Source organism: Mesocricetus auratus, unplaced genomic scaffold, assembly GCF_017639785.1.
Source record: "Mesocricetus auratus isolate SY011 unplaced genomic scaffold, BCM_Maur_2.0 Super-Scaffold_100026, whole genome shotgun sequence".
NCBI classification, from domain to species: domain Eukaryota; kingdom Metazoa; phylum Chordata; class Mammalia; order Rodentia; family Cricetidae; genus Mesocricetus; species Mesocricetus auratus.
This window is the reverse complement of record NW_024429207.1, coordinates 24,377,871-24,405,143: the sequence shown is the minus strand read 5'-3', so window position 1 is coordinate 24,405,143 and position 27,273 is coordinate 24,377,871. Positions and strand designations below refer to the sequence as shown.

General features: G+C 47.4%; 1 protein-coding gene and 1 long non-coding RNA gene across 8 annotated transcripts; one reads left to right on the top strand and one right to left on the bottom strand.

The window, feature by feature from the left end:
• Positions 1-5,922: 5,922 nt before the first annotated feature.
• Positions 5,923-10,762, bottom strand: LOC121134113. Its single transcript, XR_005871134.1, has 3 exons — positions 10,614-10,762; positions 10,241-10,472; positions 5,923-6,268 (listed from the first exon to the last, which is right to left on the bottom strand). It is a non-coding gene; the product is annotated as an uncharacterized LOC121134113 (long non-coding RNA).
• Erlin2 (ER lipid raft associated 2) lies at positions 10,420-25,259 on the top strand. Of its 7 annotated transcripts, none has more exons than XM_040731755.1 (12): positions 10,420-10,536; positions 11,982-12,103; positions 14,813-14,894; positions 15,942-15,988; positions 16,355-16,416; positions 16,556-16,681; positions 18,139-18,212; positions 18,367-18,425; positions 18,957-19,048; positions 20,068-20,157; positions 22,090-22,169; positions 22,538-25,259. In XM_040731755.1, exons 2-12 carry the CDS (start codon positions 11,997-11,999, stop codon positions 22,736-22,738), a joined length of 1,020 nt encoding a protein of 339 aa, XP_040587689.1. In that variant the 5' UTR covers positions 10,420-10,536; positions 11,982-11,996; the 3' UTR covers positions 22,739-25,259. The 7 variants fall into 7 exon arrangements, with proteins under 7 accessions (XP_040587689.1, XP_005066638.1, XP_040587690.1 ...); XM_005066581.4 differs by lacking the exon at positions 10,420-10,536 and adding an exon at positions 10,791-10,896; XM_013110837.3 differs by lacking the exon at positions 10,420-10,536 and adding an exon at positions 10,924-11,059.
• The last annotated feature ends 2,014 nt before the right edge of the window (positions 25,260-27,273 follow it).

The window sequence follows — 27,273 nt, the reverse complement described above, 5'->3', positions numbered from 1 at the left end:
CTCTGTGCAGCATTCCTGGTTTCTCGTTGTTTCTTTCCCCTCTCAGCTCTGTAGAACCTACACAGAGCTTCATGCCGAGTCTTAAAGTAAAAACACATGGGGGAAGGGGGTATGTGGGGGCTGGAGAGATGGCTCAGAAATTAAGAGCACAGATTACTCTTTGAGAGGACCTGAGTTCTATTGCAGTGTGCACATGAGGTGACTCACTGCTGCCTGTAATTCTTGCTCCAAAGGGACTTGACCCCTCGGACCCCCTGCAGCCATTGGTCCTCACATAAGCAATCCCACACAGAGACCCACATACATACACATTGTTTCAAATAATCAGATAATCTCTAAGGTGTATAGGTGCATTATTTACCCAGCTAAGAAACACAGTTTTTTGTTTCTCCTTTTATGTAAATAGAAACAAGCAGGCTACAGGCAGCAGCATTAATGAGTTACCAGGCAAAGAAAGAGAGTAGGTATTTCAGGCGAGAGGAGGTATTTCAGATGAGAGGATCCCTAGCATGAGGAAGACAGAGAGAAAGCAAGGAAGGTGTGTGTGTGTGTGTATGAGAGAGAGAGAGAGAGAGAGAGAGAGAGAGAGAGACAGACAGAGACAGAGACAGAGACAGAGACAGAGACACAGAGAGAGAGAATTAAAGTGTATATGTACATTTGTATGTATGTATGTATGTACATATGTACGTATGTACGTATGTACGTATGTATGTATGTATGCATGCATGTATGTATGTATGTATGTATGAAGGAAAAAAGACCCAGGCATCAGTATATTTTCAAAAGTCCCCCAAAGTGACTGTGGTGTGTAGCTGGCGTTAAGAACAACCATTAGGATTAGACAAAACATAAGGGGCAAGAGAAGTAAGAGTATGCAAGGAATTGGGAAATGGCCTGAAATATGGTCCACCTCACCTTCCTCTCCATCTTACCCATCTATCTCCATTTACCCATAGAGGAAGCTCTACATGTCAACTGTGGTCACAAGCTACCGTCCTCTACCTAATGCTTGGAGGGACAGCAAGAACTCAGTTCACCAACTGATGCAGCCAAGACCCTGGTCAGTGTGAAACTCCAGGCAACAGGAAGGTGTGGGGAAATGGAGGGCTATTTCCAGCCACTGGAAACTGTGTGTCGCAATTTCTCCCCTCCTTAGTGTTAGCGATCAGCTTACTCTCTGATGCCTGCCAGCAGGGCCCGGGCATGGTAAGCGCTATGAGGCCACTGTTTCAGAACGTCTTGGCTAACCCTCACACCCCTAGTCCTCTGCCTGCTGCGAAACTGAGCAAAAGTCCAATGTCCTCCTTCCAAGTGACAGTTCGATCCAAGTGTCCTGGAGCACCTGCAAGCAACCTTAAGAACCAGGCAGTCTCCTAAATGACCCGCAAAGATTCTCTGCACTCCATTTTCCTCCTCTGGGAAACACGGCATGTAGCCAAGCTGCTCTCCTTGTGAGTTGACTTCAGGGATTCCTACACAAGCACACCCGTGCACACACACACACACACACACACACTTTCCCTCTCACACACCAGACATCACTTTTCACCATATGCTCCTACTAGGAATGAAGCTGGGAACAAAAGGGCCTCTGGGAATGGCAAAGACGCAGTGGGAAAGTTGCAGGGGATGCAGTTTTCCTGAGAATGGATCCTGCTTATTTGAGAGTGGAGGGTAGGGGCCAAGAAAGAAACATTAAAGAAAGTGTGCTGGTTAGCCGGGCATTGGTGGTGCATGCCTTTAATCCCAGCACTCGGGAGGCAGAGGCAGGTGGATCTCTGTGAGTTGGAGGCCAGCCTGGTCTACAAGAGCGAATTCTAGGACAGCCTCCAAAAACAATACAGAGAAACCCTGTCTCAAAAAAACAAAACAAGACAAAAAAAGAAAGGAAGAAAGAAAAGGAAGTGAAGGAAGTGTGTTGACATCCAGTGGCCGAAGACGAGGAGAAGGTGTGCCAGAGGGTGTGGAAAGGTGGCCTGGAGGAGGGATGACAAACCTCCGGATCTCGCGGCTGTCTAGGGCACAAGGCAGGCTCTGGAGGTCACCCCTTTCGACTTCCTCCTTCCCCTCTGGTCCTTGTGTGCTTCCAAGCCCTGACCATCCTGAGGCCTCTACACTGAAAAGGGCCTGGCAAAGCAGCCATGGGAGAGGAGACCAGGGCACAGCAGGGAACCACACGGCTACCCGTCTACCCGGAGGTAACTCTAAACTCCAGTGGGCCAGGGGAGGGGGGTAAGGAAGAGGGGGTGAAGTTTTTCCACTTCCATTCGCAACTGTCAGGCGGGTGATTAATGACCAACAGGTTTGGAATCGCCTTTATTGCCAGATCAGTATTGTTGCCCGTGACAGCTAATGAGGTTGGACAGGCTTCTCCACACTGAGTTTTATGGAGCCCGTTCCCTCCCCTGCAGAGCTCACAGTCTTGCCAGCTTTTGTGCACTGGAATGTTCAGGCCCTCCCCCCCCTTCATTCCTCCAACACCACCTCCCCCAGCTCCCCAACCACCCTCTCACCCAGAACCTCGCCCATCTACAAAAGGGGCAGGGTAGTGGAGCTTGCCCTGCGGGAGATACCCATCTATGACACCTAAGTCCCCAAGGCCCTCTCCCCACCCACCTTGGGGCTTGAGCAGTAGGACAGGAAGAAGGAAAAGTAACAGAGACCAGCATCGCAGCCTAGGCAGTGGAGGAAATGCGAACGGTTGTTTGAAGGCTTGCTCCGGACGGCTGCATCCGGGTCCATCACTCTTGACAACCACTCCGGTCAGCTGTAAATCTCAAGACTGGTTTTACATACTCACCGTGTCAGCCTGCAATATGTTAAGGGGGTTAGGATGCAGAGGAAATCTGAGTAGAGATAGAAAGCTTAGAACCATTAATAAAGATTTCTAAAGCAAAGGGCCTACTTCACTTAGTTAGCTGGGCACTGGCTTAGTAACACTGACAAGTCCTTGAGTGCCACTCCAAGAAATGAAGAAGAGGGGGAGAACTATTCAACCCTCACCTTAACGGAGATCCAAGTTTAAGTTCAGAAACCAAGACGGTCCTTGTGTGAGGGTTAAGGAAACACTGGTTTTGTTTTCTTCCCTCTTACAAATAATATTTACCTTTGCCCTAGCCCACATCTTGATACGGTTAAGCACATGCTTGCCTGTGGCTTAATATTTGAAGGAGTTGGAGCAATGTCGTAAGCAAACAGCTTAAAAGGCCCAGAAAGACCCCCTCAGCGTAAAAATCTATTACTTTGCAGTGTGATATAAATGCATTTTGTTTCTGCTTAGAGCCATTTCCTAGTTTGCTCTTATTAAACCAGGAGACGGCTTAGCAGAGTTCTTGATTTATGAAACACATACTAGATTCATTAAACCCTTAAAAGATTTAATACATTTTATCAGGACATTAAATCTGGGCAGGCTTTTTAAATCAAATACCTGCCATACTTCCTTCCCCACGCCCTGTACACTTGCTTGAGAACACTGTAGTGTGGACTGACAAACATTATGGGCATTTCAGGCCTGATTGCCTGATTTCGAAGTGCATTAAAGTCTTTCCTTCCCAGGATTTACAGCCCAACCTCTCCCCGAGCTTGATCTTTCCCAAGAAACAAGTGATTCGTCTCTTTGGAATTTGGTTCAGTGGGATGGGCTGACATACGGATTTCCTACATCACACAAATGTTCCATCCTACCCATCACCAACCACCAACCAGGGATTCTCAGCCTTCCTAACGCTGTCACCCTTTTATAGACTTCCTCATGGGTGGTGACTCCCAACCATAAAATTAGTTTTGTTGCTACTTCATAACTGTAATTTTGCTACTGTTATGAATCGTAATGTAAATATTTATGGAGATAGAGGTTTGCCGAAGGGGTTGTGACCCACAGGTTGAAAACCCCTGCCCTAGACAGTGGGTTCTGTTCTCCAGACTTCTATGGGAACTCACCCTCCCCGTCAGCCATCTTCCTCTAGAACTCCTCACGGGCTCTGTGGATTTGGATTTTCAATATGCCTCCAAAGGCCAGTCACCAGCTTGTGGTATTACGGGGTGCGGGGAAACAGTTAGGACACTAGGCCTCATGGAAGTTAGGTCATTAGAGAAGGGATTGTTAGTGCCCTGGTCCCTTGCTCTCCTCTCTCCTCTCTGGCCTGATGCACACTGCTCTCTTCCCACCACACACCCCTGCCATGACATATGGTACCCACCAGGCCAAAAGCAACGTTGCCCAGCAACCGCAGACTGGAACCTCTGAGGACACGAGCCAAAGGGAACCTTTGCTGTTTACCTCAGGCGTTTTCACCACAGCGGTGGGAAGCTAACACGTTCCTGCCAGGAACCCAGCTGAAGCATGCTTGTGTTTATCATAAAGAATATAATAACAGGAGAGAACAGTCAAGGTGGCTTTCATGAGAATAAAAATGAAGGGAGGTGTTGGGCAGTTAAGAGCACCAGCTGCTCTTCAGAGGACCCAAGTTCAATTCCCAGCACCCACACAGTGACTCACAACTGTCTGTAACTCCAGGTCCAGGGGATCTTCCTCTGGGTACCTCGGGCACTACATGTACATAGTGCATGACATCACACTGCCACAATACCCATGGACACAAAATTAACACAGCACACGACATCACACTGCCACAATACCCATGCACACAAAATTAACACAGCACATGACATCACACTGCCACAATACCCGTGTACACAAAATTAAAAAATTTTTAAAAAAATAAAAACATACAGCTAATCGTTAACACGGCTACTGTTGCGACTCAGTTTCCCCCAAAGGGTTAAAGCTTAATGACATTAACAAAGACCTAAGTGATTAGACATACATTTTAAAGTCAGTTTTTGTCAGCATGGACAGAATATACCATCACCTTAAGAATTAACAAACTTGCCTCAAGACATCTTCTGTAAACCTTGTGGGGCTTATTTGGACTTTTAGTGACTTGGTTTTAAACTTTTATGGTTTTGTTTGGTCTCACAGATCCTGAGTGGATGAGTTTACATCTGAACAAGAGCTTTAGACATATCAGTAGTTTGGGATGAGGGAACAGTCTTTGTAAACAAGAACTCACAGGGGGAACGTCCTCAGAACTAAAGATCTTTAATGCTGACCTGTAACTGTTGACTTACATGACAAGCCGTGTTGTTCATGCTTTTTAATCCTCATTAGACATCATCCAGGAGGGGCTGGGGTGGTGGCTCAGTGGTTAGGAGCACAGGCTGCTCTTGACATCCCAGGTTCAATTCCCAGCACCCACAGGGCAGCTCACAACTGTCTGTTACTCCAGTTCCAGGGGACCTGACAGCTTCACACCAATGCACATAAAATAAAGTTAAAAAAGAAAAAAAGGAAATCATTGAGGACGATTCCCTCTTATTTGTTTTTTTTTTTCTCCAAGTTTTGGAAACATTCAGACATTTTAACCTTTCTTAATACTGTGAGACATGATTAACAAACTTACTGTCATGAGAAATCTTCCCTGGAAGAAAATTAAACACTATTTATGTATGACAGTTTTACCTTACCTGCAAAACAGGAGGCCACTTTTAAGTCGTGTGTGTGTGTGTGTGTGTGTGTGTGTGTGTGTGTGTGCCGCCCTAAGTAATTAGGGCCTAATCATAAACAATTGGCTGGGATGGCCTTGTCCATTTCTTTCTTCTGTGAAGGATTAATAATATATAACAAGTCCAAATACATAACAAATCACTTAAGGCAAGCACAGCTGAAGGCATGCAGATGTCAGTTGCTAAGCAGAGAAGATAGTGTGTGACATCATCTTAATGAGAGAAAGTTGGATTTAAATTATAATGGCAAATATAAGATAACTTCGTCTGTGAGGAAACTCTGAGGTGGGTGGGTCAGAACCCATCGCTAGAGCCATCCTTTTACACATGTGACAACTTACTGACATCATCTAAGTCAAAAGGGCACTGTTTAATAAAACGGGACCCAGTACTTTTATATTAGACAGGATGCTCAGTCTTGAGTCCAGTGACGACAAGATGAACACGAAGAGTAGTCCTCCTTGTAGTCCTCGTGGAGATGTCCCAGTGAATCTTACCTCCTGGGTCTGATGGAGATCATGGGCACAGATGGTGTCCATGCTAGCAGGACCATCTATCTCTTCTTACTCCTCAGATGCGATCTATCTCTTCTTACTCCTCAGATGCGATCCACCAGGGGTTCCTTTGTGGGAGGCTTGGACCCGCTGTGCAAGAGGCGGGCATGTGGAAGCTGCTTCATCAAAAGTTCTTTCCTTTCCTGTGGACAGGTTGGAAGGTTTAATTATAGTACATCCTTAGTTGCTCAGGCAGGAGATGGACGGTGCTTTCACAGTTCGGACATGAAGTTCATTTCCTTCTACTCCTCCTGGTTCTTAGGATGTGGTTGGAGCCCTCATCCGTGTGGGAGTGGAAGGCAGCTGCCTTGGTGGTGTGGCTCACGGATTGCGTCACAGGCTGCCTACACCTTCTAGAGAAAGCTTCTTGAGCTGCTCATCCTCCCCCCCCCCACCTCCACCACCCCCTGATCCACTCTCATTCTCTTCTCCAATTCTTGCTCCTAAGTACTTGCTTTAAACCTATTACCTTGCAGGCGGCACACCAGCCGCAGTACCTGCGCTCCTGGCTTCACCACAAGTCTACATTTTCAGTATCTTCCTCAGTATTCATAGATGAAAATTGGGTGAATTCGGTGGGGACAGCAAAGGAAATAAGTGGTTGTTTTAGGAATGAGGTCCCCAGACATCCGTACTGTAAACCAGACAGCGGGCAAGACCTGCGATATGCAAAATTACAGCAAAGAAGGGGAGAGGGGGGGAGGAACCGCAGCAACACAAATTCAAAGCCCCAGGACTTGACCCCAGAATTCTTAAAGCTGAGCACTTCTTGCCCGAGAAACCACCTCGCCAGCCTGTTTGCTTTGACTCGAAAACTGATACATGAACTGAGGAGTAAGAGGCGAAGAAGAAATCAGAGGATGAACACTTAGAATTTCATTCCAGAGCTTGCCCTGCTGCGGAATAGCACTGTGTGAATAGACGTCACTGTGATTGGTTCAATGAAGGAGCTGACTGGCCAATAGCTGAACAGACTAAGGTTAGGCAGGAGAGCCAGTCGAGGAGCATGCTGGGAGGAAGAAGGGCGGAGTCTGGAGTCACCAGCCAGACACAGAGGGCGCAGGAGATGAGCATGCCATGTTAATTAAGGTACCACCACATAGTGGAGCGTAAATAAGGAATATGGGTTTACTTAGAATGTAAGAGCTAGTTAGTAATGGGCCGAGCATGTATATTTAATATAAGCCTCAACGTGTTTCTTTGAGAGCAGCTTCGGGATAGGACAACTCCACCGACATTGGATATGCTGTAGGTGTCCCTTCAAGAAGGCAACTCTGTTCACTGTGCACAAGCCACCAGAACACAGAACACCGAACAGCAGTGCGGTCACCAGAGAAAATGGTGACAGACTGAAACAGCAGATAGCAGCCGCCTACTTCAGGGCTCATCAGTCACCGTGGCCTCCCAGGAGCCCTTTGCTCCCTAGAAAGAGGGGGAAACAATCATTTGCCCATCAGGACCTTTTCAGCCATTCACTGAGAAGAGAGTCGAGGAGCCGCAGACATTCTAAAGAAAACGCCTGGAATGGAAGCCCAGGAAACGTAGCATTTGTAGGAAGACAGGCAGCAGGGAGGAGAGCAGAAAAAGGAGGAGCTAGGCAGGCTCTGGAAAGAACTAGCAAAGCAAATCCTATCACGTCTGTGCACCGTGTGTGTGCAATGCCCATGGTGGCCAGAAGAGGGTGCCAAAGCTCTTAAAACCAAGAACATAGATGTCAGTGAGCTGCCCTGTGGGGGCTGGGAATCAAACCAGGCTCCTCTGCTAGAGCAGTCAGTGCTCCTAACTGCCGAGCCATTGCTCCATCCCGCCTATTTGAAATCTTTAAGTCTCCCTTCTTATTGGGGAAGTGGGTGATTTGAGAGGGAGGCCTGGGAACTTCCTAAATCAGGGCTGTCCTCAAACAGAGCGCTGTGTAACTTCACTAACTCCTCCAGATGCCATCCAATCACAAATGGCCAGCGTATCATTTTCCCCCAAGTGAGCTTCTTAATCATCTGGTAAATGTAGACAGAAGTTTCTGTCCCACTGGGTCCACAGTGGTTTAGTCCCAAATAGACACACAGAGGCTTATATTAAGTATAAACGGTTTGGCTGATGGCTCAGGCTTCTTATTGGCTAGCTCTCTCTTAATTATCAACCTATTTTTATTAGTCTGTGTGTCTCCTCATGGTCCTGGCTTACCAGAGACTGCCCAGGCGTCCTTCCTTCCCAGTAGCTACATGGTGTCTCCCTTACGACTCACTCTTTGCCTTCCTCTTCCCAGAATTCTCCTAGTTTGGTAACTCCTCCTATACTTCTTGCCTGGCTACATCCTGCCTGTCCATTGGCCAGAATAGCTTTATCCATCAGCCAATAAGAGAAACATATTCACAGCATACAGAAGGACAGCCCCCATCAGGTAAATTCTTCCTTCCATAAGACAGGGTTCACATAAAATCCTCTTCAGAGTCCTTCACTTAAGGAATAGTTAGGTGGCTCAGAGGGCAAGGGGGTTGGGGTGGCAGGCTTACTATACAAGTTTGACAGCCTGAGTTTGGTCCTCTAAACTTATAGTGGAAGGAGAGGGGATAGGGAACCTCTGTTTGCCATTTCATTCCAGACATTTTTGTTGAGGTCCTGCAAGACGGTTGATTGGAACCTGACAAATTTAGGCCAGCAGTTTGGGTTGTCATGGGGATATTAGGCCCAGATCAACATCTAACTTGAGGCCCAATTGTTTGAAAAAAAAATTTTAAAGCAAGCCAAAGGACTGTCTTTGGGAACAGAGGGACTATTGCCCATGTTTGTAGGGCCAAGGCCAGTTTCCTGGTCTGGAATGTCCTCCAGGGACAGAAGTTTCACTGGAATGGAATTCCCGAGAGTTTCCAGAGAGGAGAAAGACTCCTGAAGCAGGGTTGAATTCCCAGGATTGTGCTGTGAACAAATGGATCCTTACCCACATGTGTGCTAAGAGGGAGAGCGGCTGATGTGGGGTATAGCTCTAGAAATAGCAAAGGTAGGCCTCTGGGGACTCCAGGTCTCCTCAGAGGGTAAGGGCAAGAACACTTACCAATTCTGCCAACATGGACTTCAGACTAAACAGCACCTCCCCATTCACCTATCAGTGAGGCTGCTAAGGCGCCAGATGAGGCCTGCTGTTTAGCCTTAGTGAGGACTAAGGTGGAGTGGCATTTGGAAGAGAAAGCAACTTCAGACTGGAGACAGGGGGATAGGACAGAGGTAAGGAAAGGGGCCTGTAGGGCTATAATACCCTGGAAGCCCTTCCTGGGTTTTGGTTCCAATAGTAATTACCTACAAGGAGAAACAAAAGATGAGAATTTAGATGACCTCAAACAGCTGAAGCAGGCTTCTGTTTTTAACGATGGAGAGATGCATTCTCAAACTGTGACCACACCCTCATCAGGGCACAGGATCCAGTCACTCGGGAACCAGAGTTCAGGGGTAATGCAGATTCCATGCTTCAATCTGGGGTTTGTAGCTAAGAGTGGCTGAGAAGGGCTCATGAGGGACAGAATGGGGAATTAACCCTTTCCCCTAGACAACTACACGGTCTGTTGTCTGCTTTTGCAGCCACTGGGTATGGGGGGGCTGCTTTTCTTCTGCAGTCCCCAAACATCTGGCTTCCCGGAACTTTGAATTCAGTTTCAGGGCCTTGACTTTGAGAGAGGTTCTTTCCCTTTCCTGAGTCCTAAAATCGTCTAACATTGACAAGTGGCCATCTACTGTATGGAAAGGTTTTTTTCATTTACTAAAAGCTAGTATTAAAGCAGGCACTTCCTGACCTGCAAATAAAATGGCTTCAGTGGCTGGTTCAGAAATTCCCTGCTAAGGAAGCAGCTTGGAGAAAGAGTGGGACCACAAAGCCCCTGCTTCCACCCCCAAACAAAAGAGGAGAAAGGCTCAATATGAGTGTCCCAATACCACGCTGCTGCAGAGCGAGAACACGTGAAGACCTTAGACTAAGAGACATGAAGTTTGGTTCTCTTTCTGGTCCACTATGTCCCTAGGTGCAGATGGCGGACACGAGCTCACCGTGGCAGGTGTTAACCCAGACAGGAAGCCCCAACTATTAAGGAAATGCAAAGGAAGTTTTCAATGACTGTTGTTGGCCTCACCCCTCACAGAGTCAGATTCCGTTCATTAAAACCAGGACAATAATCCCTTGTTAATTGCCTTATGTTGCTGTGGGGACCTCAAGGCTAAACAAAGCTCTCAGAATATAAAGAGCAATTCAGAGTAGAACTGTTGACTAGCGACGTCATAATCTGCACGTTTGGAAGTTTTTTCATCTGGCTGGTGCAGCAGGAAGGCAGGACAGAGGACGAGAACGCTGCATCGCTCTGGAAGCTGCTCCGGAAAAAGAAAAAAAAAAAGAAAGAAAGAAAGAAATCCAGCTCTAACGGAATCGAAGGTGACTATCTAAGCCATCTCGAAAGTCAGGACCTCGGAAGGTGTCGGGAGCCCACCCACTCTCCCAGCGCAGGGCACCTGCAACTCTGGGCATCCTCAGACCCGCAATCGCAGGTCCGTCTGCAGCTGCCGGGTCGGCTCGCGCGCGCCCCCTGGTGGCACCGCCGGGCACTGCCGCTCGCTGCGCGAGGGGCGGGGCGGGCGGACGAGCCCGGGGTGGGGAAGGCGGAGTTTTGCGCGGATTGATGGCGTCATCGAGAAGCGACTGGTCCGGAAGGAAGTAGCGTGCTGAGGGGTGTGGCGGTTTCTGCGGTTGCACGGGGGGTTCAGACGTGTACGGAGCGCCTGGAGGGACAGCCTGGTACGCAGCCCCCGCCCCTCAGTGCACGTTGGGCCTCGCCGCGGCTCGGCGATGGAGCTGATCCTGGCGGAGCTCCAGTGCTCTGGCCCTCGCAGCCGCTCACCCTCAGTCCGCCCACCCGGGAGCAGGGAGAAGCCCTGTGTGTCCAGTCTCCTGCCCACGGGTCCGAGCGGAAGCCCTCCGACGTGCCCGTCCCGTGGAGGAGGGCGGGGAAAGGGCGCGAGGTGGGGCGGCGGGGTGGTGAGGGCATTTGCAGAGAGGACGCTGTCGCTGCTCGGCAGCTGGAAGCCGCCACGGTAAAAATAAATAAATAAGTTAGATCTGAGCGTTGGAATCCGCGCACTGTGCCAATGTGCCGATCCGTCACCATAGTCTTTCCAGACGCTCGGTGTGGTGCCTGGCCGTTTGCGAGCCTCCAGGAGTCCAGAGTACCCCAAGCCGAGGCACTCCCAGTTTCCTATAACCACCGAACTTGGGGGCAAAGGATATGGGAGAGTTTGGTTTCAGTTTTGTTCAGAGATCTGTCCCGCTTAAATCCAAAGGAATGACTGGGAAGACAGATGACAGGCCAGAGAATTCCTGCCTCGGAGCTCAACTGCCTGCTGTCTCTCTCAGAGTCCCAAGGGAATGACTGATGGTTTCCTTCGAAATGGCAGGCAATTAGAAGTAGGAGGCTCTGTCCAGAAACACATAGCCACAGCTGCCTGTCGTTCGACATCCTCTGTAATTTGGGCCAACACACTGCAGCTGCCTCTCTTCCCTTACTTAAAGTGACTCCAGTGACAACACATTAATGAAGTGAAGAGGCGGCTGTGTTTTGAGCCCTGCCCAGTTGGCACCGGATCTCCCTTAGGTATGGCAGCATCTGGAGCTAGTGGCCTGTTCTCTGCAGTGGGCATTATACTCCCACCGTTAAGGAACGGAATGCTGACCCAGAACAAGGATGAAACGAGCTGTAGCTCTGGCTGGCATTGTGTTTCTACTACAACAGGCGTTCCGTGAGCCACAGCTTGGCGAGCTACTCGCGGTGCTGCAGCCTGTCTCCCACGTCCCAGGCCATGCATTATCCCCTCTCTTATCTCTAGGATACAGGTTCACTGATGGCTCAGCTGGGAGCAGTTGTGGCCGTGGCCTCCAGTTTCTTTTGTGCGTCTCTCTTCTCTGCTGTGCACAAGATAGAAGAGGGACATATTGGAGTATATTACAGGTAAGGCAGAAACAGGTGGCTGCTCTCCGTGGTCACCGGCGAGCAGAGCCTGCTAACATCCATATATTTTGTTAAATGAGCGGACTGGCTTTTCAGGTGGAGCTTCTAAGGCGGCAGCCATGGGCAAGGGCATGTGTGTGTGTGTTTATTTAAATTTAAAATTGTCTTTAGCATTTTAAGGCGATACTGATACTTGTATTTATAGGATTACAGACAAAAGTCTCAAGGAATCACTACTCTCTCAAGACCATTTCTGAGATACTGTTTTCTCTTGCATCCCTTTGAAGTATCTTGTCTCCACACCACCAGGCTACCCCTCCAAAAGTTGTGGAGTCTCAGTTCTTGATGGCAACTTGAGGAGTGTGCTCTGCTAACTGGAGAGACTGTTTTGTGTTGTTGAGTTTGTTTGTTTGTTTGTTTCAGAGCCAGGGTTTCTCTGTGTGGTTCTGGCTGTCATGGAACTGACTCTGTAGACCAGATTGGTCTCAAATGAAGAGATCCACCTGCCTCAGCCTCTGCCTCTGCCTCCCGAGTGCTGGGATTAAAGGTGTGTGCCACCAGTCCTGGCTTGAGAGAGTGTTTTAAAGTGAGTATTTAAAGAAAGTGTAAAGACTCTACAGGCTTATTTATATCAATCAAGGCAGCTTTGGGAGAGTGACCCTTTAAATACTCTTGAGTTACTTTCTTTCCAGTGGCTTCTTTGACCAAGGTTTTTGTTTTAGGTTTTAGAAGGGGGAATTTGCTTGACTGATAGTTTTGCTTGTGGTGGTAAGGATCAAACTCAGGCATATTGAGCTGTTGGCTCTACAATTGAACTACACCTCCAGGCTTTTCCACCGCCCCCTTTTTGAGACAGGGTCCTGCTGTGTAGCTCTGGCTAGTCTGGAACGCTCTGTGTAGATCAGGTTGACTTGAACTCACAGAGGTTCGCCTACCCATACTTTTCAAGTACTAGGATTAAATGCAGGCATCAACACGTTGAAGTTGAGTTAGAATTGTAGCTCAGGGGAAGCATTTCTGACTGGCATACTCAAGACCGCTAATTAAAAAGTAATAATAATAAAAATGTTTAATCTTTTGTTGCATTCCCACTTCCTCTTTAGTAATTTATCTCTCTCTGTCTCTCTCTCTCTCTCTGTCTCTCTCTCTCTCTCTGTCTCTCTCTCTCTCTGTCTCTCTCTCTCTCTGTCTCTCTCTCTCTCTCTCTGTCTCTCTCTCTCTGTCTCTCTCTCTGTCTCTCTCTCTGTCTCTCTCTCTCTCTCTGTCTCTCTCTCTCTCTGTCTCTCTCTCTCTCTGTCTCTCTCTCTCTCTGTCTCTGTCTCTCTCTCTCTCTGTCTCTCTCTCTCTGTCTCTCTCTCTCTCTGTCTCTCTCTCTCTCTGTCTCTCTCTCTGTCTCTCTCTCTCTCTCTGTCTCTCTCTCTCTGTCTCTCTCTCTCTCTGTCTGTCTCTCTCTCTCTCTGTCTCTCTCTCTCTCTCTCTCTCTCTCTCTCTCTCTCTTTCTCTCTCGGTTTTTCATGACAGGGTTTCTCTGTATTGTTTTGGAGCCTGTCCTGGGACTTGCTTGATAGACCAGGCAGAACTCACAGAGATCAGCTTGCCTCTGCCTCCCAAGTGCTGGGATTAAAGCTGTGCGCCACCACCGCCTGGCTAGTAATTTATCTCTACCCTCTGTTTTCATGCTCCCCCAAAGCTTTTAATTTTGTCACTCACATACAGCTTGATCAGGAATATATATGCGTCAAAACATATATTGTATACTTGGTATGTATTGAAATGACTTTAAAATTATTCTTGAAGCCTCCAAAACAATACAGAGAAACCCTGTCTCGTAAAACCAAAAAAAAAAATTATTCTTGAACCAAGTGTGGCTCAACACCTGTAATTCCACCGATTGGGTGAGGGTTGAGGCAAGAAGGCTGCTGTGAGTTTCAGATCATCCTGGGCTATATAGGAAGTACTACAGATATCAGGGCTATGTAGCAAGATCTGTCTCAAAAATAGTCGGATATTGTGAGTCCCTGGATGCTTCTGGAACACGGTGTAGCTCATGACAATACTTTACTAGAATGTGTGATACCCTGGGTTCAATCCTAGCATTGCTGATACAATTACTGTTTTAATTGCCCGTGTCACTGGCCTACCAAGAGAAATGCCGCTCGTTGATGACTGTATTACTGGGTTTATACCACAGGCCCAGCAGCTGGGACAGACTTCTCTCGTGTAGCCAGGGACTCTGCTGTCTTTGTTTTGCTTTGTCTGCATACTTACTTCTCGGGTGGAAAAAGTATGACTAATGGGTTTTTGTTTTCTCACCAGGCTCCCTAGAGTATTGGAGTTGAGACAGAAGGGAGAAAGGGAGAGGGGGTGGACGTGTGACTGACATGTGTCACTATACACTACATTTTTATAGGAGCAGAGAGATGACTGGCCCATAAGTCTTCATCTGAGGCAGTGATTCTCAACCTTCCTAATGCTGTGACCCTTTAGTACAGTTCCTCATGGTGCGGTGACTCCCAACCATAGTTGTTTTCGTTCATAACTAATTTTGCTACCAGTATGAATCATAGTGTAAATACCTGTGTTTTTGGTGGTCTTAGGTGCCCACTGTGAAATGGTTTTTCAACCCCCAGAGGGGTGGTGGCCCTCAGGCTGCGATCACTGATTTGAGAGATGACTGGGATATTGAACCCCCTTTCTCCTCCTCTACAGAGGTGGCGCCTTGCTGACCTCCACCAGCGGCCCCGGTTTCCATCTCATGCTCCCATTCATCACATCCTATAAGTCTGTGCAGGTATATGTGGCTGCGGTGTGCTTGGATCACTACATATACGGGTTGTTGATTCATACACAGTCTGAAATGACGTAGTTGGTAGATGAGTCAAATGCCTTTTCAGAGGCTTTCTTAAGGACCTCTCTCTCACACACCCAGAGAGGGAGGCGGGGGAAGGGGGTCTTATGATATTACTTGATCATTGAAATAGCTGAATGGAGCCATTGCCTTGCCTTGGCCCATCAGCCCAAGTGGAAATTATTTCCTCACTTTTGAGGTGGACTAAAGAAGAATTTGTTATGAATGTTTAGAAGAAAAGTTGGGTGTTTGTATATATTAAATCACAGATTGCCAAGACAGGTAGAGATAAAACATGGAATTTTGCCTATATTGTGTGAACTTAATTGCATGGGGAGGGAAGTTGGTTGGGTAAGGGCCAATGCCATGTAAAATGGGAGGAAGTTATATGGTTGTACCCAACCTTCTCTAGGCTGAGGTAGACTTAGCATCTCTAGAGTATATCCAACTAAGAAAACTCAGGCACCGCAGGCAGGGGGTGGGGCTGTCACACAGAGACAGAGATAGGGTCAGAGGCTAGCGTACACAAGGCTCTTAGCACAAAAGAGTGAGAGGGAGAGAAGATGAAAATAGCCCAGCAGCGAGCAGCTTGCCTCTGCCTTGCTGTGTGGACTTCACAGCGCATTGGGTGCTTTTTCTTATCTGAGGCTCCACAGTAATGTTGAGCAGCTACTGTATTGTGAAACCAGTCAGAAAGGGAGTCTGTGCTTCAGCACTAGTAAGACACTCATCAGGCTCCAAACACAGTGCCGTTTCTTTATGACCCTGCCATCCATATGTGCTTCAGGCACAGAAACACCAGAGTAGGTGGTACTTTTGCTTGGTTTCAAAGCGCAGCCTGTTAAGGGGGATTAGGTGGGACAGTCGTGTTTAGCAAGGGCGAAGCTCAGTCCAAACAAGCAGTCAATTACAAAGGCTTTGGGGCTTCCAAATCGTAGGTTGGTTTCTGTCACTGCCCGTTTACATGATTTGCTGTTTCTCTGTCTCTAGACCACTCTCCAAACAGATGAAGTGAAGAACGTACCGTGTGGGACCAGGTAAGCTACCAAGAGGACAGCTGGTGAGCTCTGGCCAGTAAGATAAGAGGAAAGGCTGACTGACAGCTGCAATGAGAGGCAGTGGCCGGAGCATAGTGAGTGAGAGGCAGAGCCCAGCTGAGGTGAGGTGGAGCCAGGGTGAGAGGCAGACTCAGAAGATAGGCGCTACCCTTCCTCCCTCACGCTGCAGAGGTCTTGCTGTCTCCTCGTGGGGTGCTGCACATCTGCTGGAGGTGTGAGCTGCCTTACGTGCCATGAACACTAAGCTTCCGTCCCTCCAGTCACGTGTCTAAGCCCTCTCCTTAGGAGGTGACACCAGATTCCAGAGCTCACTGGTGACTTCTTTGTTGCTTCTCACTCCAACAGTGGTGGTGTGATGATCTACTTTGATAGAATTGAAGTGGTGAACTTCCTGGTCCCGAATGCAGGTATGTCTTCCAGCTTGTCCCTGCGCATGCACATACCATCTGTGGGCACCACAAGAACTGAGAACTGAGGAAGCCAAGAGAGTTTTGAGAGGTTTGGAGTCTTGACTGTTTCTTACGCTGCGCCCTCTCCTTCCCGCAGTGTATGATATAGTGAAGAACTATACTGCGGACTATGACAAGGCCCTCATCTTCAACAAGATCCATCATGAGCTCAACCAGTTCTGCAGCGTACACACACTTCAGGAAGTCTACATCGAGCTGTTCGGTAAGAATGTGACCGTCATCAGTGCCACCCCACCCCCCTCCTGAGGCCTGTCAGCCTTCAGCAGCCCTATATCTGCCTGCTTCTGAGCTACCACACCACAGAATGGGACGTACACAGGAGCAGTCACCAAGAGAGTTCCAGATAATACCAAGAACAGCCAAGCATGCTGGTCTATACCTGTTATCCTAGCACTCAGGAGGCTGAGGCAGGAGGAAAGCAAGTTCAAGGCCAGCCTGGGCTACAAAGTAAGGGCTTTCCTAAATAAATAACCCCCCAAAAAGACAAGCCAAGTTGTTAAGGACAATGGGAAGATCTTTGGAGTAGTCAGACGTAGCGCTGGAGTAAGAGTGTAATAAAGGGGTCCCTGCTGGCCTGGACAGAGGACTGGAACAGTGTTCTCACTGCTATTCTATAGTGGCTTCTAGAAGAATCCGCCAAGGCCATGTAGCCTCACACACTCTTGCCTAGAGCAAGAAAGCGAGAGAGCTGTTGCTAGTAGACAGGAGAGCTGCAACCAGACCCCCCCTCCCCTGCCGTCACTTGACTGTTCTTCACACTGAGAGCACGGTGCCAGGGATCTTCGGTGGCAATGGTAGGTTTGTGCCCTGTGAGATGGGGTGGTGTCTGCAGAGGCCAGTGAGGACGTCAGATCTTTGGAGCTGGAGTTACAGGTGCTTGTGAGTGGTACACGGGGCTGGTAACTGAACTTGGGTCATCTGGAAGAGCAGCCAGTGATGTTTGTTTTTGCTGCAGGGTCTTAGGCTGTAGCTCAGGCTGACCCAGAGCTCGCTGTGTAACCTAGATGGATCTCAAGTTTGTGACACTCCTGCCTCAGCCTCCTTAATACTGGAGTCATACAAATGAGCCCCCCCCATACCTTCAAAATTGATTCTTGATTTGATAATATCTATAATACTGCAGCAAGTGCTCCTAATCACTGAGCTATCTTTCAGCCCCTTGTTTTGTGTTTTAACCAATAAAATTACTAGATTTAATAACTACTTTTTGGTGACAGGGTCTCCTAGTGTAGCCCAGGCCAGCCCTATGGTTCTCCTTTGGTTTCCCAGGTCTGTGTTGCAGGCATGTGCTTCCATTCCCAACTTCCCTTGCTTTTCTGAAAACCTGACATAGCTCTGCTACCCTCCTCCAAGGCACTGTGGGCCTGCCTTCTCTTAAGGCTGCTCAAGGAATACTGTAAATTGCTTCTTGTTTCTTAAGCCAGGCACCCTGGAAAGTCTGGCTGATGTTCTAAACAATGAAGGAGCTTTATTTTGAGGTCAAAGTGAGAGTTTACACTAAGCTCTCACTTGGTGGAGGACTGCTCCAGGGTCTCAGTCTAGGCGTCTGGCTTGTTATGTTCACTATTCTGAGTCAGTGGACTAGTGTTTTCACTCGTGCTTTCTTCTCTCCTCATCAAGATAATCTAACAACTCCATTTGTGTCTTTCTTGACTCCAGATCAAATTGATGAAAACCTCAAGTTGGCTTTGCAACAGGACCTGACCTCCATGGCCCCGGGGCTTGTCATCCAGGTAAGCGTTGCCCCGGTGGGGAGTGCTTGTATTTGACATTGCATGCCCTCTCCTAAGGGATGCTGATTTAGCACAGGACACCGGGAGCCCATTGGAGCATACGTCCCTGACCATTTCCATTCTCCCATCAGTTGTTATTTGTGCCCTTCTCCAGGCTGTACGAGTGACAAAGCCCAATATACCCGAGGCAATCCGCAGGAACTATGAGCTGATGTGAGTATGCCCTGTGCCTAAGCTGTCCAGCATGAGCTACCCCCACCCTTCCCCGAGCCACAAGCTCAAATTTTCCCCTTCCTTGAGCATTTGTTAGTCTTTTATACTCTAAAGTTGGGCTGGCGTGTCAGCACGCGGGGCTGCGATGCGTCTGAAAAGCAAAAGAATCAAAGCAGAAGTGGAGATAACAGGGACAGACAGGTCAAGCTTGCTGGCAGCTCTGTTTTATTACAGTAGAATGTCCCTGTTTTGGTTTACTCTGAAAGGGCCATGGTAAGTGTCCAGCTCCTGTGTTCAGGCTGTCCTGCCTCAGTTTCCTGAGTCGCTGGGTCTGCAAGCATATGTATACCAAGGCGTCGTGTGTTTTATTTCCCACGAAAGGAAACCTTACACAGATCAGTCAAGGCTGAGCCGCTGAACACCCTGCACAGGAGCGCAAAGACACACTAGTGGGCCTCTCCTCAGCCAGTGAGCACTGGTCTCCAGCAACTGTCCAGAACAGCCTCACAGCTGTGTGCTTCTTCCTTCCAGGGAAAGCGAGAAGACGAAGCTTCTCATTGCAGCCCAGAAGCAGAAGGTGGTGGAAAAGGAGGCAGAGACAGAGAGGAAGAAGGCCCTCATTGGTCTGCACATGGTTCTCTAATCCTTCAGGGAAGAGGGGGGATGTAAGGAAGGCCAGGGCACAGTTAAGGCCTCCACAATGCCTCCAGTGTGCTGGGGTGGCATTCATCTCAGGAGCCAAGTGGAAATGGTCGGACACAGCTAGTGAGTCTTGAGTTTTTCAAATGTGAAGTGACTCAATTGTCATATCACCACCAGAGGAACGTACTGTCATTTGCTTGGACTTTATTGCTTGTTTGGTTTTTAAATTTTATTTGTGTGTGTGTGTGTGTGTGTGTGTGTGTGTGTGTGTATGTGTGTGTGTGTTATGTGCCTGTGAGTCGGAGCTCATACACCATGGCACAGTTGCGGAGGTCAGAGAACAACTTTGGGGAATGGTTCACTGCTTGCACTGTGTGCTCAGGTTGCCAGACTTGTCTGACAATCACTTTTACCCACTGAGCCTTCTTGAGGTGCTTGCTGTGTTTTACTGAACATGGCTGAGGTCTTGTGGCAAGTAAGAGGACACACTGGAGCTCTGCTCCAGATCTCTGGTCACAGCTATCACCTTGAGCTGTTTCCTAAAGTGGGTGTCAGGTGGAACTTATTCTTTAAGGGTTGGCTTGGGAGAGAAGTTAGGCTGTGCCCCTGACTTCCGGAAGCATGCCTTTCTCCTGGGTCAGTGTCTCCAGTTACTGTTTGATGCTGATATACATTGATATACTCCTATGCTCACTGGGACATTTGTCTCTCAGGTGTACCTATTGCAGCTGCCCCTTGTAGACTTGGCTCTGTGAGCATAGCTATTCAGGTGTTAGGGCACTCAGGTCAGGGGAAGGTACAGTCAGTCCAGGTTTTCTGCTTTTACATTGACTGTGTGTGGGCACATGCGTGCACGGCTGCTTATGCGGAGGCTAACAGCCTGTGGGAATCAGCTCTCCTTCTACCACATGGGTCCTGGGGTTGAACTTGCATCATCTCACTGCCCTAGCCAGGCTTTGGCATGTCGGCACTAAATCGTTTCTCTACTTCGTTTTCTCAGAGGCAGAAAAAGTGGCTCAGGTTGCAGAAATCACCTATGGGCAGAAGGTGATGGAGAAGGAGACGGAGAAGAAGATCTCAGAAATTGAAGGTGAGCACACGTGATGTCGTGCCTGGCTGAGCACGTGACTGAGCCATTCCCTGTGCTCTTTAGACTCTGTTCTGGGGTGTGTGATGTCTCTGAAGTTAGCTCTCCTCTGCTTAGACCTGAGAAATCATGCACCAGTGACATGGTTCAGTGGGTTAAAGTGTTTGCTGCCAAACCTGAGAACCTGAGTTCCATACCCAGAACCTCATGGTGGAAAGAGAACCAACTCCTGAAAGTTGTCATCTGACCTCTGTACACTCACTATGGCAGCTTGTGCGTGCGCATGCACGCACATACATACACACACACACACACACACACACACACACACACACACACACACACATGATTGTAAGTCTTTTTTGTTTGTTTTTTTGTTTTTTGTCTTTTTTTGTTTTTCAAGACAGGGTTTCTCTGCATTGTTTTGGAGGCTGTCCTGGGACTGAGAGAGGCGCAGCTCTTGCAGAGGAACTGAGTTCATTTGCCAATGCCCACATTGGGCAGGTCACAACCACCTTTAAATCCTACTCCAAAAGTACTTGACACCTCTGGGATCCATGGACATCCGCACTTACATGCACAAGCTCATACACAGATACACATTATTAAAAATAAATAAATCTTTAGTAAGACATGTCATGGTGGAGTGCAGTAAGATATCCCAAAGTGTAGCTCAGAGTCTTAACATACTTGCTCAAGGCTCTGGGTTCAACAGACAGCAGTGAAGAAAGTAAGGCCTTAGAGTTGTCTCCTATGGTGATACCTATAATCCTAGGACTTTGGAGATGGAACAGGAGGATTTAGCATTCCAAGCCAGACTCTGTCCAAGTCACCAGCAACAGACCAGCAAGATGGCTCAGCCACTGAAAGCCCTGGCTGCTGGGCCTGAGGGCCTAAGTATGATCGTGCTTGAAGGAGGGAACTGATTTCCCCAAGTCATCCTCTGATCTCTACACATGTGCCATGGTGTGCATGCCCCGCCCCTAAATAATAAACGAATGTAATCATTAAAAGGTTTTAATTTGTTAAAGGGGTGAAAGGAAACAGTAACAGCCACAAAACAGCATCACCAAAAAGTGACCTTTGTCCCCAAATATTTTGAGATGTGTGGCTGGATTGAAGCTGGCTGGCGCGTTCCCAAGGCAGGGGGCTCAGTGTTGAGTGGTGCAGGGAGATGAAGCAGGTCTGAGTCTACAGTGTTCCTCTAGACCACCATGTGTAATTCTAGAGTTGACCAGCTTGAAGTTGGAAAGGGAACTGAGCTGTTTTTCATTTGTGTACTCAGTCTTAGGGTAGACCCATGGCAGGCATGGCGGTGCATGTCTGTGATCCCAGTACTGAGGCTGAGGCAGGATGATGCCACAGTAGAGGTTTCCTTTTTGCATTAAACTGCAACTTTGCTACTTTTTTTTCTTTTTTCTTTTTTTTTTTTTTTTTTTTTTTTGGTTTTTTTGGTTTTTCCAGACAGGGTTTCTCTGTATTGCTTTGGAGGCTGTCCTGGAACATACTCTGAAGACCAGACTGGCCTGGAACTCACAGAGATCCGCCTGCCTCTGCCTCTCCAGTGCTGCTAGGATTAAAGGCTGCCACCAACTCAGACTTCTTGCTACTATCTTAAAGATCTTAGGTTACTTTGTTTTTGAGAAATGCTTTCCCTGTACAATGGGAAGACTACATAATTCAGGACTAGCCTGAGCTATAAGGTGAGGCCATTTCAAAAACAAAACATGCAGAAAGTATCTCTCCAAGGTCATAGAGACCAGGAAATGTCTTTGTTGGTTTTTGTTTTCTACAGTGTCAGGAATGGAAGCTGGGGCTTTGTTTATGCTGGGCGAGTGCTAGCCCACTGAGCTATAATTGCCAACCCCAGAGCATGGGCTTCTGCACCTTCCCAGGGTTTCACTTGATCCATTTCCCTGCACCCTTCACCCTTAGATGCTGCGTTTCTGGCCCGGGAGAAGGCGAAGGCTGACGCTGAGTGCTACACTGCTCTGAAAATAGCAGAAGCAAATAAGGTAAAGGCCGGATCCCACCGTACGGAGGAAGTGTTTGGATTTGCTGCTCCCTACCCAGAGTCTGCACAACGGTACTGAGGAGCCCCGTGCTGTGTGAGATAGGCACTCTCTTAGGTGGGAAGCCTTAGTAGAAGTTCCATTTTTGTGTTAAACATGGAAACTTTGACACTGTTGCTACTCTGTCATAAGACCTTAGATTACTTTCTCTTAGACAAATGGTTTCTGGGTAACAGGAAGACTGAAAAGTAGAAGGAGCATGTCTGCTTGACAGAGACCCTCTCCAGATGAGAGGTGAAGGTTGAAAGGTCGCCACCAAGTTTTTCTCTAATGTCATCTCTCCTAAGCTTTCCTCTCTTTTTCTACTACAGGTCAAGCTGACTCCAGAGTATCTGCAGCTGATGAAGTACAAGGCCATTTCTTCCAACAGCAAGATTTACTTTGGCAAAGACATCCCCAACATGTTTATGGACTCTGCAGGTGGTCTGGGCAAGCAGTTTGAGGGGCTGACTGACAAGCTGGGCTTCAGCTTAGAAGATGAGCCCCTAGAGGTGACCACAAAGGATAATTGAAAAAAAATGTATACAACCTCTGATTGTGACGCTTAGAGAGAGCTTTATTTTTTAAGATGAAACAGAATGCTCCTCCTTCCCAAGCCACCTTCTTAGACTCTTCAAGTTACTGTAAAAAAGGAAGAAGTGGACATAAATCTACCCCCCTTCTGGGAAGGGAGAGCAGATGGAGGGTTGTTTTTTTATTTTAATCCAGGTAAGCAGGTTATATGACTTCTGGTGAGGTGTGTACACCATAGATTTGACCTCTGACCTGCAGGCACCAGCTTAGTGGGAGATGTGTGGCTGCTGCTTCCTCATGGTTTGATTTTCTTCATGAGAAAATTGGTTCCACAGTTCTCTTCCTTGCCTCTGACGAAGGCGGCGGTGTCTGCATGTGGGGCTCCTAACGGCCCAGGCATCTGCCAAGGCACATCAGCTGCAGAGAGCAGTGGTCTGCTGGGCTTTGTGACAGTGTGAGCGTTACTCTAGTTAAGCTGGGTTGAGCCCTCCTTAGGAAGAACCTGGTGCTAGGTTTTGCAAGATTTTCTATAACTCTACTCTTGCCCTAGTGTTTTCTGATGACATCTCACCGCAGCGGGCTCAGTCACCCCCCACGCTCCTTTTTCAGATTTTCACCTGATCTGTGATTTGATTTCTTGTTGAATAATCTATTAGTTCCACTCAGCATCAAGATGGGAACAAGAAGTGCTGGATTGGTTGGCTGATAAAGTAGTGTCCTTGGACCATTAGGCTCTGTAGTACTATTTGGCTATGTAAGTGTATACCTTTAAGAGCTCATCATTGTAGAGATTCTTCATTGAAGAGCTCTTGGCACTGTGGAGAAGAAAGAGCCAGTCTGTAGGCATCCAAGTAGTAGTGCCTATGGCCTGTGCTGGGGGTTTATCTGACTCACTGATAAAGAGATCTTTTAAATACAGAGCAGCTATGTAGATACAAGTCAGAGCAGATGCCCATGCCTTCTGGGCAGCATTGAATCCCATGTTTTGCTTTTCATTGCTAGTTAGGAAAACAAAGAGTCACCCTAGGAGATTCAGGATGGAAAGAACAAATATGAAAGAAGAGTATTTCTTAGATCCTGAAATTGGACCGGGTTGGGGCAGGGCTGCAACTCGTATGGCCTGTGAGTGCTGCACAGAAGGCCTTTGTGACGGCAGCTATGCAGAGTTAATGCTGCCATGGCGGTAACCTGTGTAACCATGCCCAGCTCCAGCTTAGGACTTGACCCTGTTATTAGCTGCTCCCCCCCTTCCCACACACACAAAGCCCCTACTGTTATCTTTAGGTGAATACTATAAATGCTATTTTCTGGTATCAATCCTCATTTTTGGTTCTAGAAGTCAGGCCAGTTTGCTTGTAAGTGACTGGCAGGTACTTGTCAGGCATTTGGGTAGCATTTGGCCTGCCTAGAAAGAAGCAAAGAGTTAATTCTGAATACTTCAGATGTTGCCCTTCTCTGTTCTAACTTCTTGTACAGAGATTTCTCAGGTCACTGGTCCTGGTCACACTTTGTACAGACTACAAAGTGCTCCTGGAAAGGATAGATTAAATGTGCTTAGAAGTTCTTGCAAAAATGGGTTTCCCACCCAAGACCAACTCATCTTCCTCCCACTTGCTGCTGATAATCACTTGTTGAGAGCAACATGCCATAGCCAGCATCCCCTCTTCCTTCTGAGCCTCAGAAACACTAATTCACTGGAGTCAGTTCAGGTGTGAGTCTGAAAGTTGTCTGCTACTTAGGTTCAGATAGTTGGTCACTTATCACGAAGAGCCTCTGTAAACTCCTGCTGTAAGTGCTGCTTCCCCAACCTTGAATGTCACTAACACAAATTCAGTAGGTGTTGGCATCTGTCCCAGCAGTCAAATCATGGAATTCAGCTGTCTTTTTAGCATGGGACACCTAGCCCATCTGTCCGTGTGATTTTGTTTTTGTAAGACTAGAAAATCTGATTGTAAAGCATTTAAATTAGAAAGATGTGAAGTGTGATAAGCCTGCAGTTTTGTAGGCAGTGAAGTCATGGCTGCTATTTATATAAAAACTTCTATCAAAGTAAGCAACTTGTTTGTAAATTCAGTTTTTGTAGGATTTTCCCAGGGCACAGCCACCTTGGTAGAATGTTCGTCACTCACTAAAGCTCACATAAGCAATTCCTATTCAGAACAGTTTTTAATGACTTTTCAATATATGGTCAACGTTTGTAAGGAAGTTTAATAACTTTTTATAACTAAAAATATATGTAGAGGAGTCAGCGTGGTTGCTGAGTTGAGGAGCGGGGAACCCCTGAATGATCTGAGTAATACAGTGATGTAAAGAAGGGAGGTGTTTCAAGAACGACTGTGGGTGTGTCTGTATCCTGTAAGAGTGAGACTGCCATGTTTGCTGACCTGGACTATCGTAAGTTGGAAATCGATAAGCTGTACCTTGACAAATAGCCACTCTGTCTGTAAACTTCACCTATTTGACTGTCTTCAGTGGAATTCTAGCCACTGTTTGTTTCCTTATAAAAGCTGTAAAGGGCAATCGTGTCTGTACTTCCGTTCCTTCTCATCTCTACTTCTGTGTAAACTGGTGACTGAATAGTCAAAGCAGTTTTTTCAGTCTGCCCCAAGGGCATTAGTGAGCCTTTAAAACTGAAAAATGATTCTTGTTGTATTAATCATTCCATAAATACTAGATTAATTACTTTGGGTTAATAGCTCCAGGAATTGTTGTAGACAACACAAAAGGTCTCATGTGAATATACTTATATCTTGGATTTAATTTCAGTCTTGCTAAATAAAATGTCTTTTGTCTTTTTTTTTTTCATTAAAATAAAATTTGCCGGGCATTGGTGGCGCATGCCTTTAATCCCAGCACTCGGGAGGCAGAGGCAGGCGGATCTCTGTAAGTTCGAGACCAGCCTGGACTACCAAGCGAGTTCCAGGACAGCCTCCAAAGCCACAGAGAAGCCCTGTCTCGAAAAACAAAAACAAAAACAAAAAATAAATAAATAAATAAATAAATAAAATTTACCAGTAGCTAATTCTAGGAGAGGTAATAGAAATAAACTTTCCTGTTAGGCTTTCCTTAAATATATATCCAGGTGATATATTCTTCCCAGCATGATGATGCAAGCCTTTAGCCCCAGAAGCAGGAGGGCCTGTTTGATTCCAGTCTGATCTACATAGTAAGACCCTTTCAAAAGCAAACAGAATAAACACACTATTGCATATCTCCTAAAGATAAAGGCATTCCTGGTTGACCTCAAACTCATGTGATGGCAGTGTAAGTAGGTAACTCCCAGACTGGCCACTGGCAAACTGCCTAGCTTAGTGTCATCAGATAAATGTGAATGTCAGTTAATTTTACAGCTGTATCCCATCCCAAACACTGCACAAACCTACTTCTATAGAAGTACTTGCTAGCCAGGCAGTGGTGGTGGCACACACCTTTAATCCCAGCACTTGAGAGGCAGAGGCAGGAGGATCTCTTGTGAGTTGGAGACCAGCCTGGTGTACAAGAGCTAGTTCCAGGACAGCCTCCAAAGCCACAGAGAAAACCAAAAAAAAAAAAAAAAGTATTTAAAATAAGTTGGGTTTTGTTTTTGTTTTTTACGTGTAGTGCAGGGTGTTTGCCTGCATGTATGTGTGTGCACCGCATGCATGCGTAGCACCTGTGGAGGCCAAAAGAGGGCGTGGAGTCCCTGGAGCTGGTTTATAAGCAGTCATGAGCTGCCACGTGGGTGCTGAGAATCAAGCAGGGTCCTTCTGAAGAGCAGCCAGTGCTCTAAACCTCTGAGCCATCTCTCCAGCCCTCCAGTAGTAGTTCTCGTTGGCTTCTTATGTCAAAGTATGTTTTATTTCTTTCTGGAAAAGATTCTTTCCACTGGCAGTGGTGGCACATGCTTTTAATCCCAGCATTCACTCAGGAGGCAGAGGAAGGCAGATCTCTGAGTTCAAGGCCAGCCTGGTCTGCAGAATGAGTTCCAGGACAGCCAGGGCTACACAGAGAAACTCTGTTTTGAAAAAAAAACAAAAAACAAAAAGCAACCCCCCCTCAAAAAAGGAGAGAAAATGATTCACAATTGGTACTTTGATCATACCCCCCCACACATTATCCTCTTAGTCTTTCCCCACACACACCAAACCTTTTCTTCACAACAAGTCTCCTTCCTACTCTGGGTTGCTTTCATGAGCCTGGGTGGGGAGTTACTTGGGTAAGGGCAACACCACTGAGAAATATGCCCCCTCCCCATCCCCCAGCCACTGCAGCTGCCTCAAGCTCCCCAGAAACTGGTGGGGCCTCTTGGACTCTTGCCTTGTCCACAGTGGGATGCTGATGGACACAGACTTGTACAGGTGACCGCTGTTGCTGCCGTGAAGGGTGCAGGAGCCATGGTATACCCAGAAGACGTTTCACAGCTCCCCTCCCTAGCCTCTGACTCTTACATCTTTTCCCATCCCTCTCTTCCAAGGAGTTCTTGGAGCCTGGTCGGTGTGATACAGATACGCCGTTAGGGTTCAATAGTCACGAATTTTCAACAATTGGACCAGTT

Bases quoted from the DNA above. Each gene is read 5' to 3' on its own strand.
- Erlin2 (XM_040731754.1), top strand. From the start codon at position 10,948: ATGGAGCTGATCCTGGCGGAGCTCCAGTGCTCTGGCCCTCGCAGCCGC. The intron at 15,989-16,354 runs GTAAGCTACCAA...TCACTCCAACAG, and splicing joins AACGTACCGTGTGGGACCAG to TGGTGGTGTGATGATCTACT. The intron at 16,417-16,555 runs GTATGTCTTCCA...TCCTTCCCGCAG, and splicing joins CTTCCTGGTCCCGAATGCAG to TGTATGATATAGTGAAGAAC.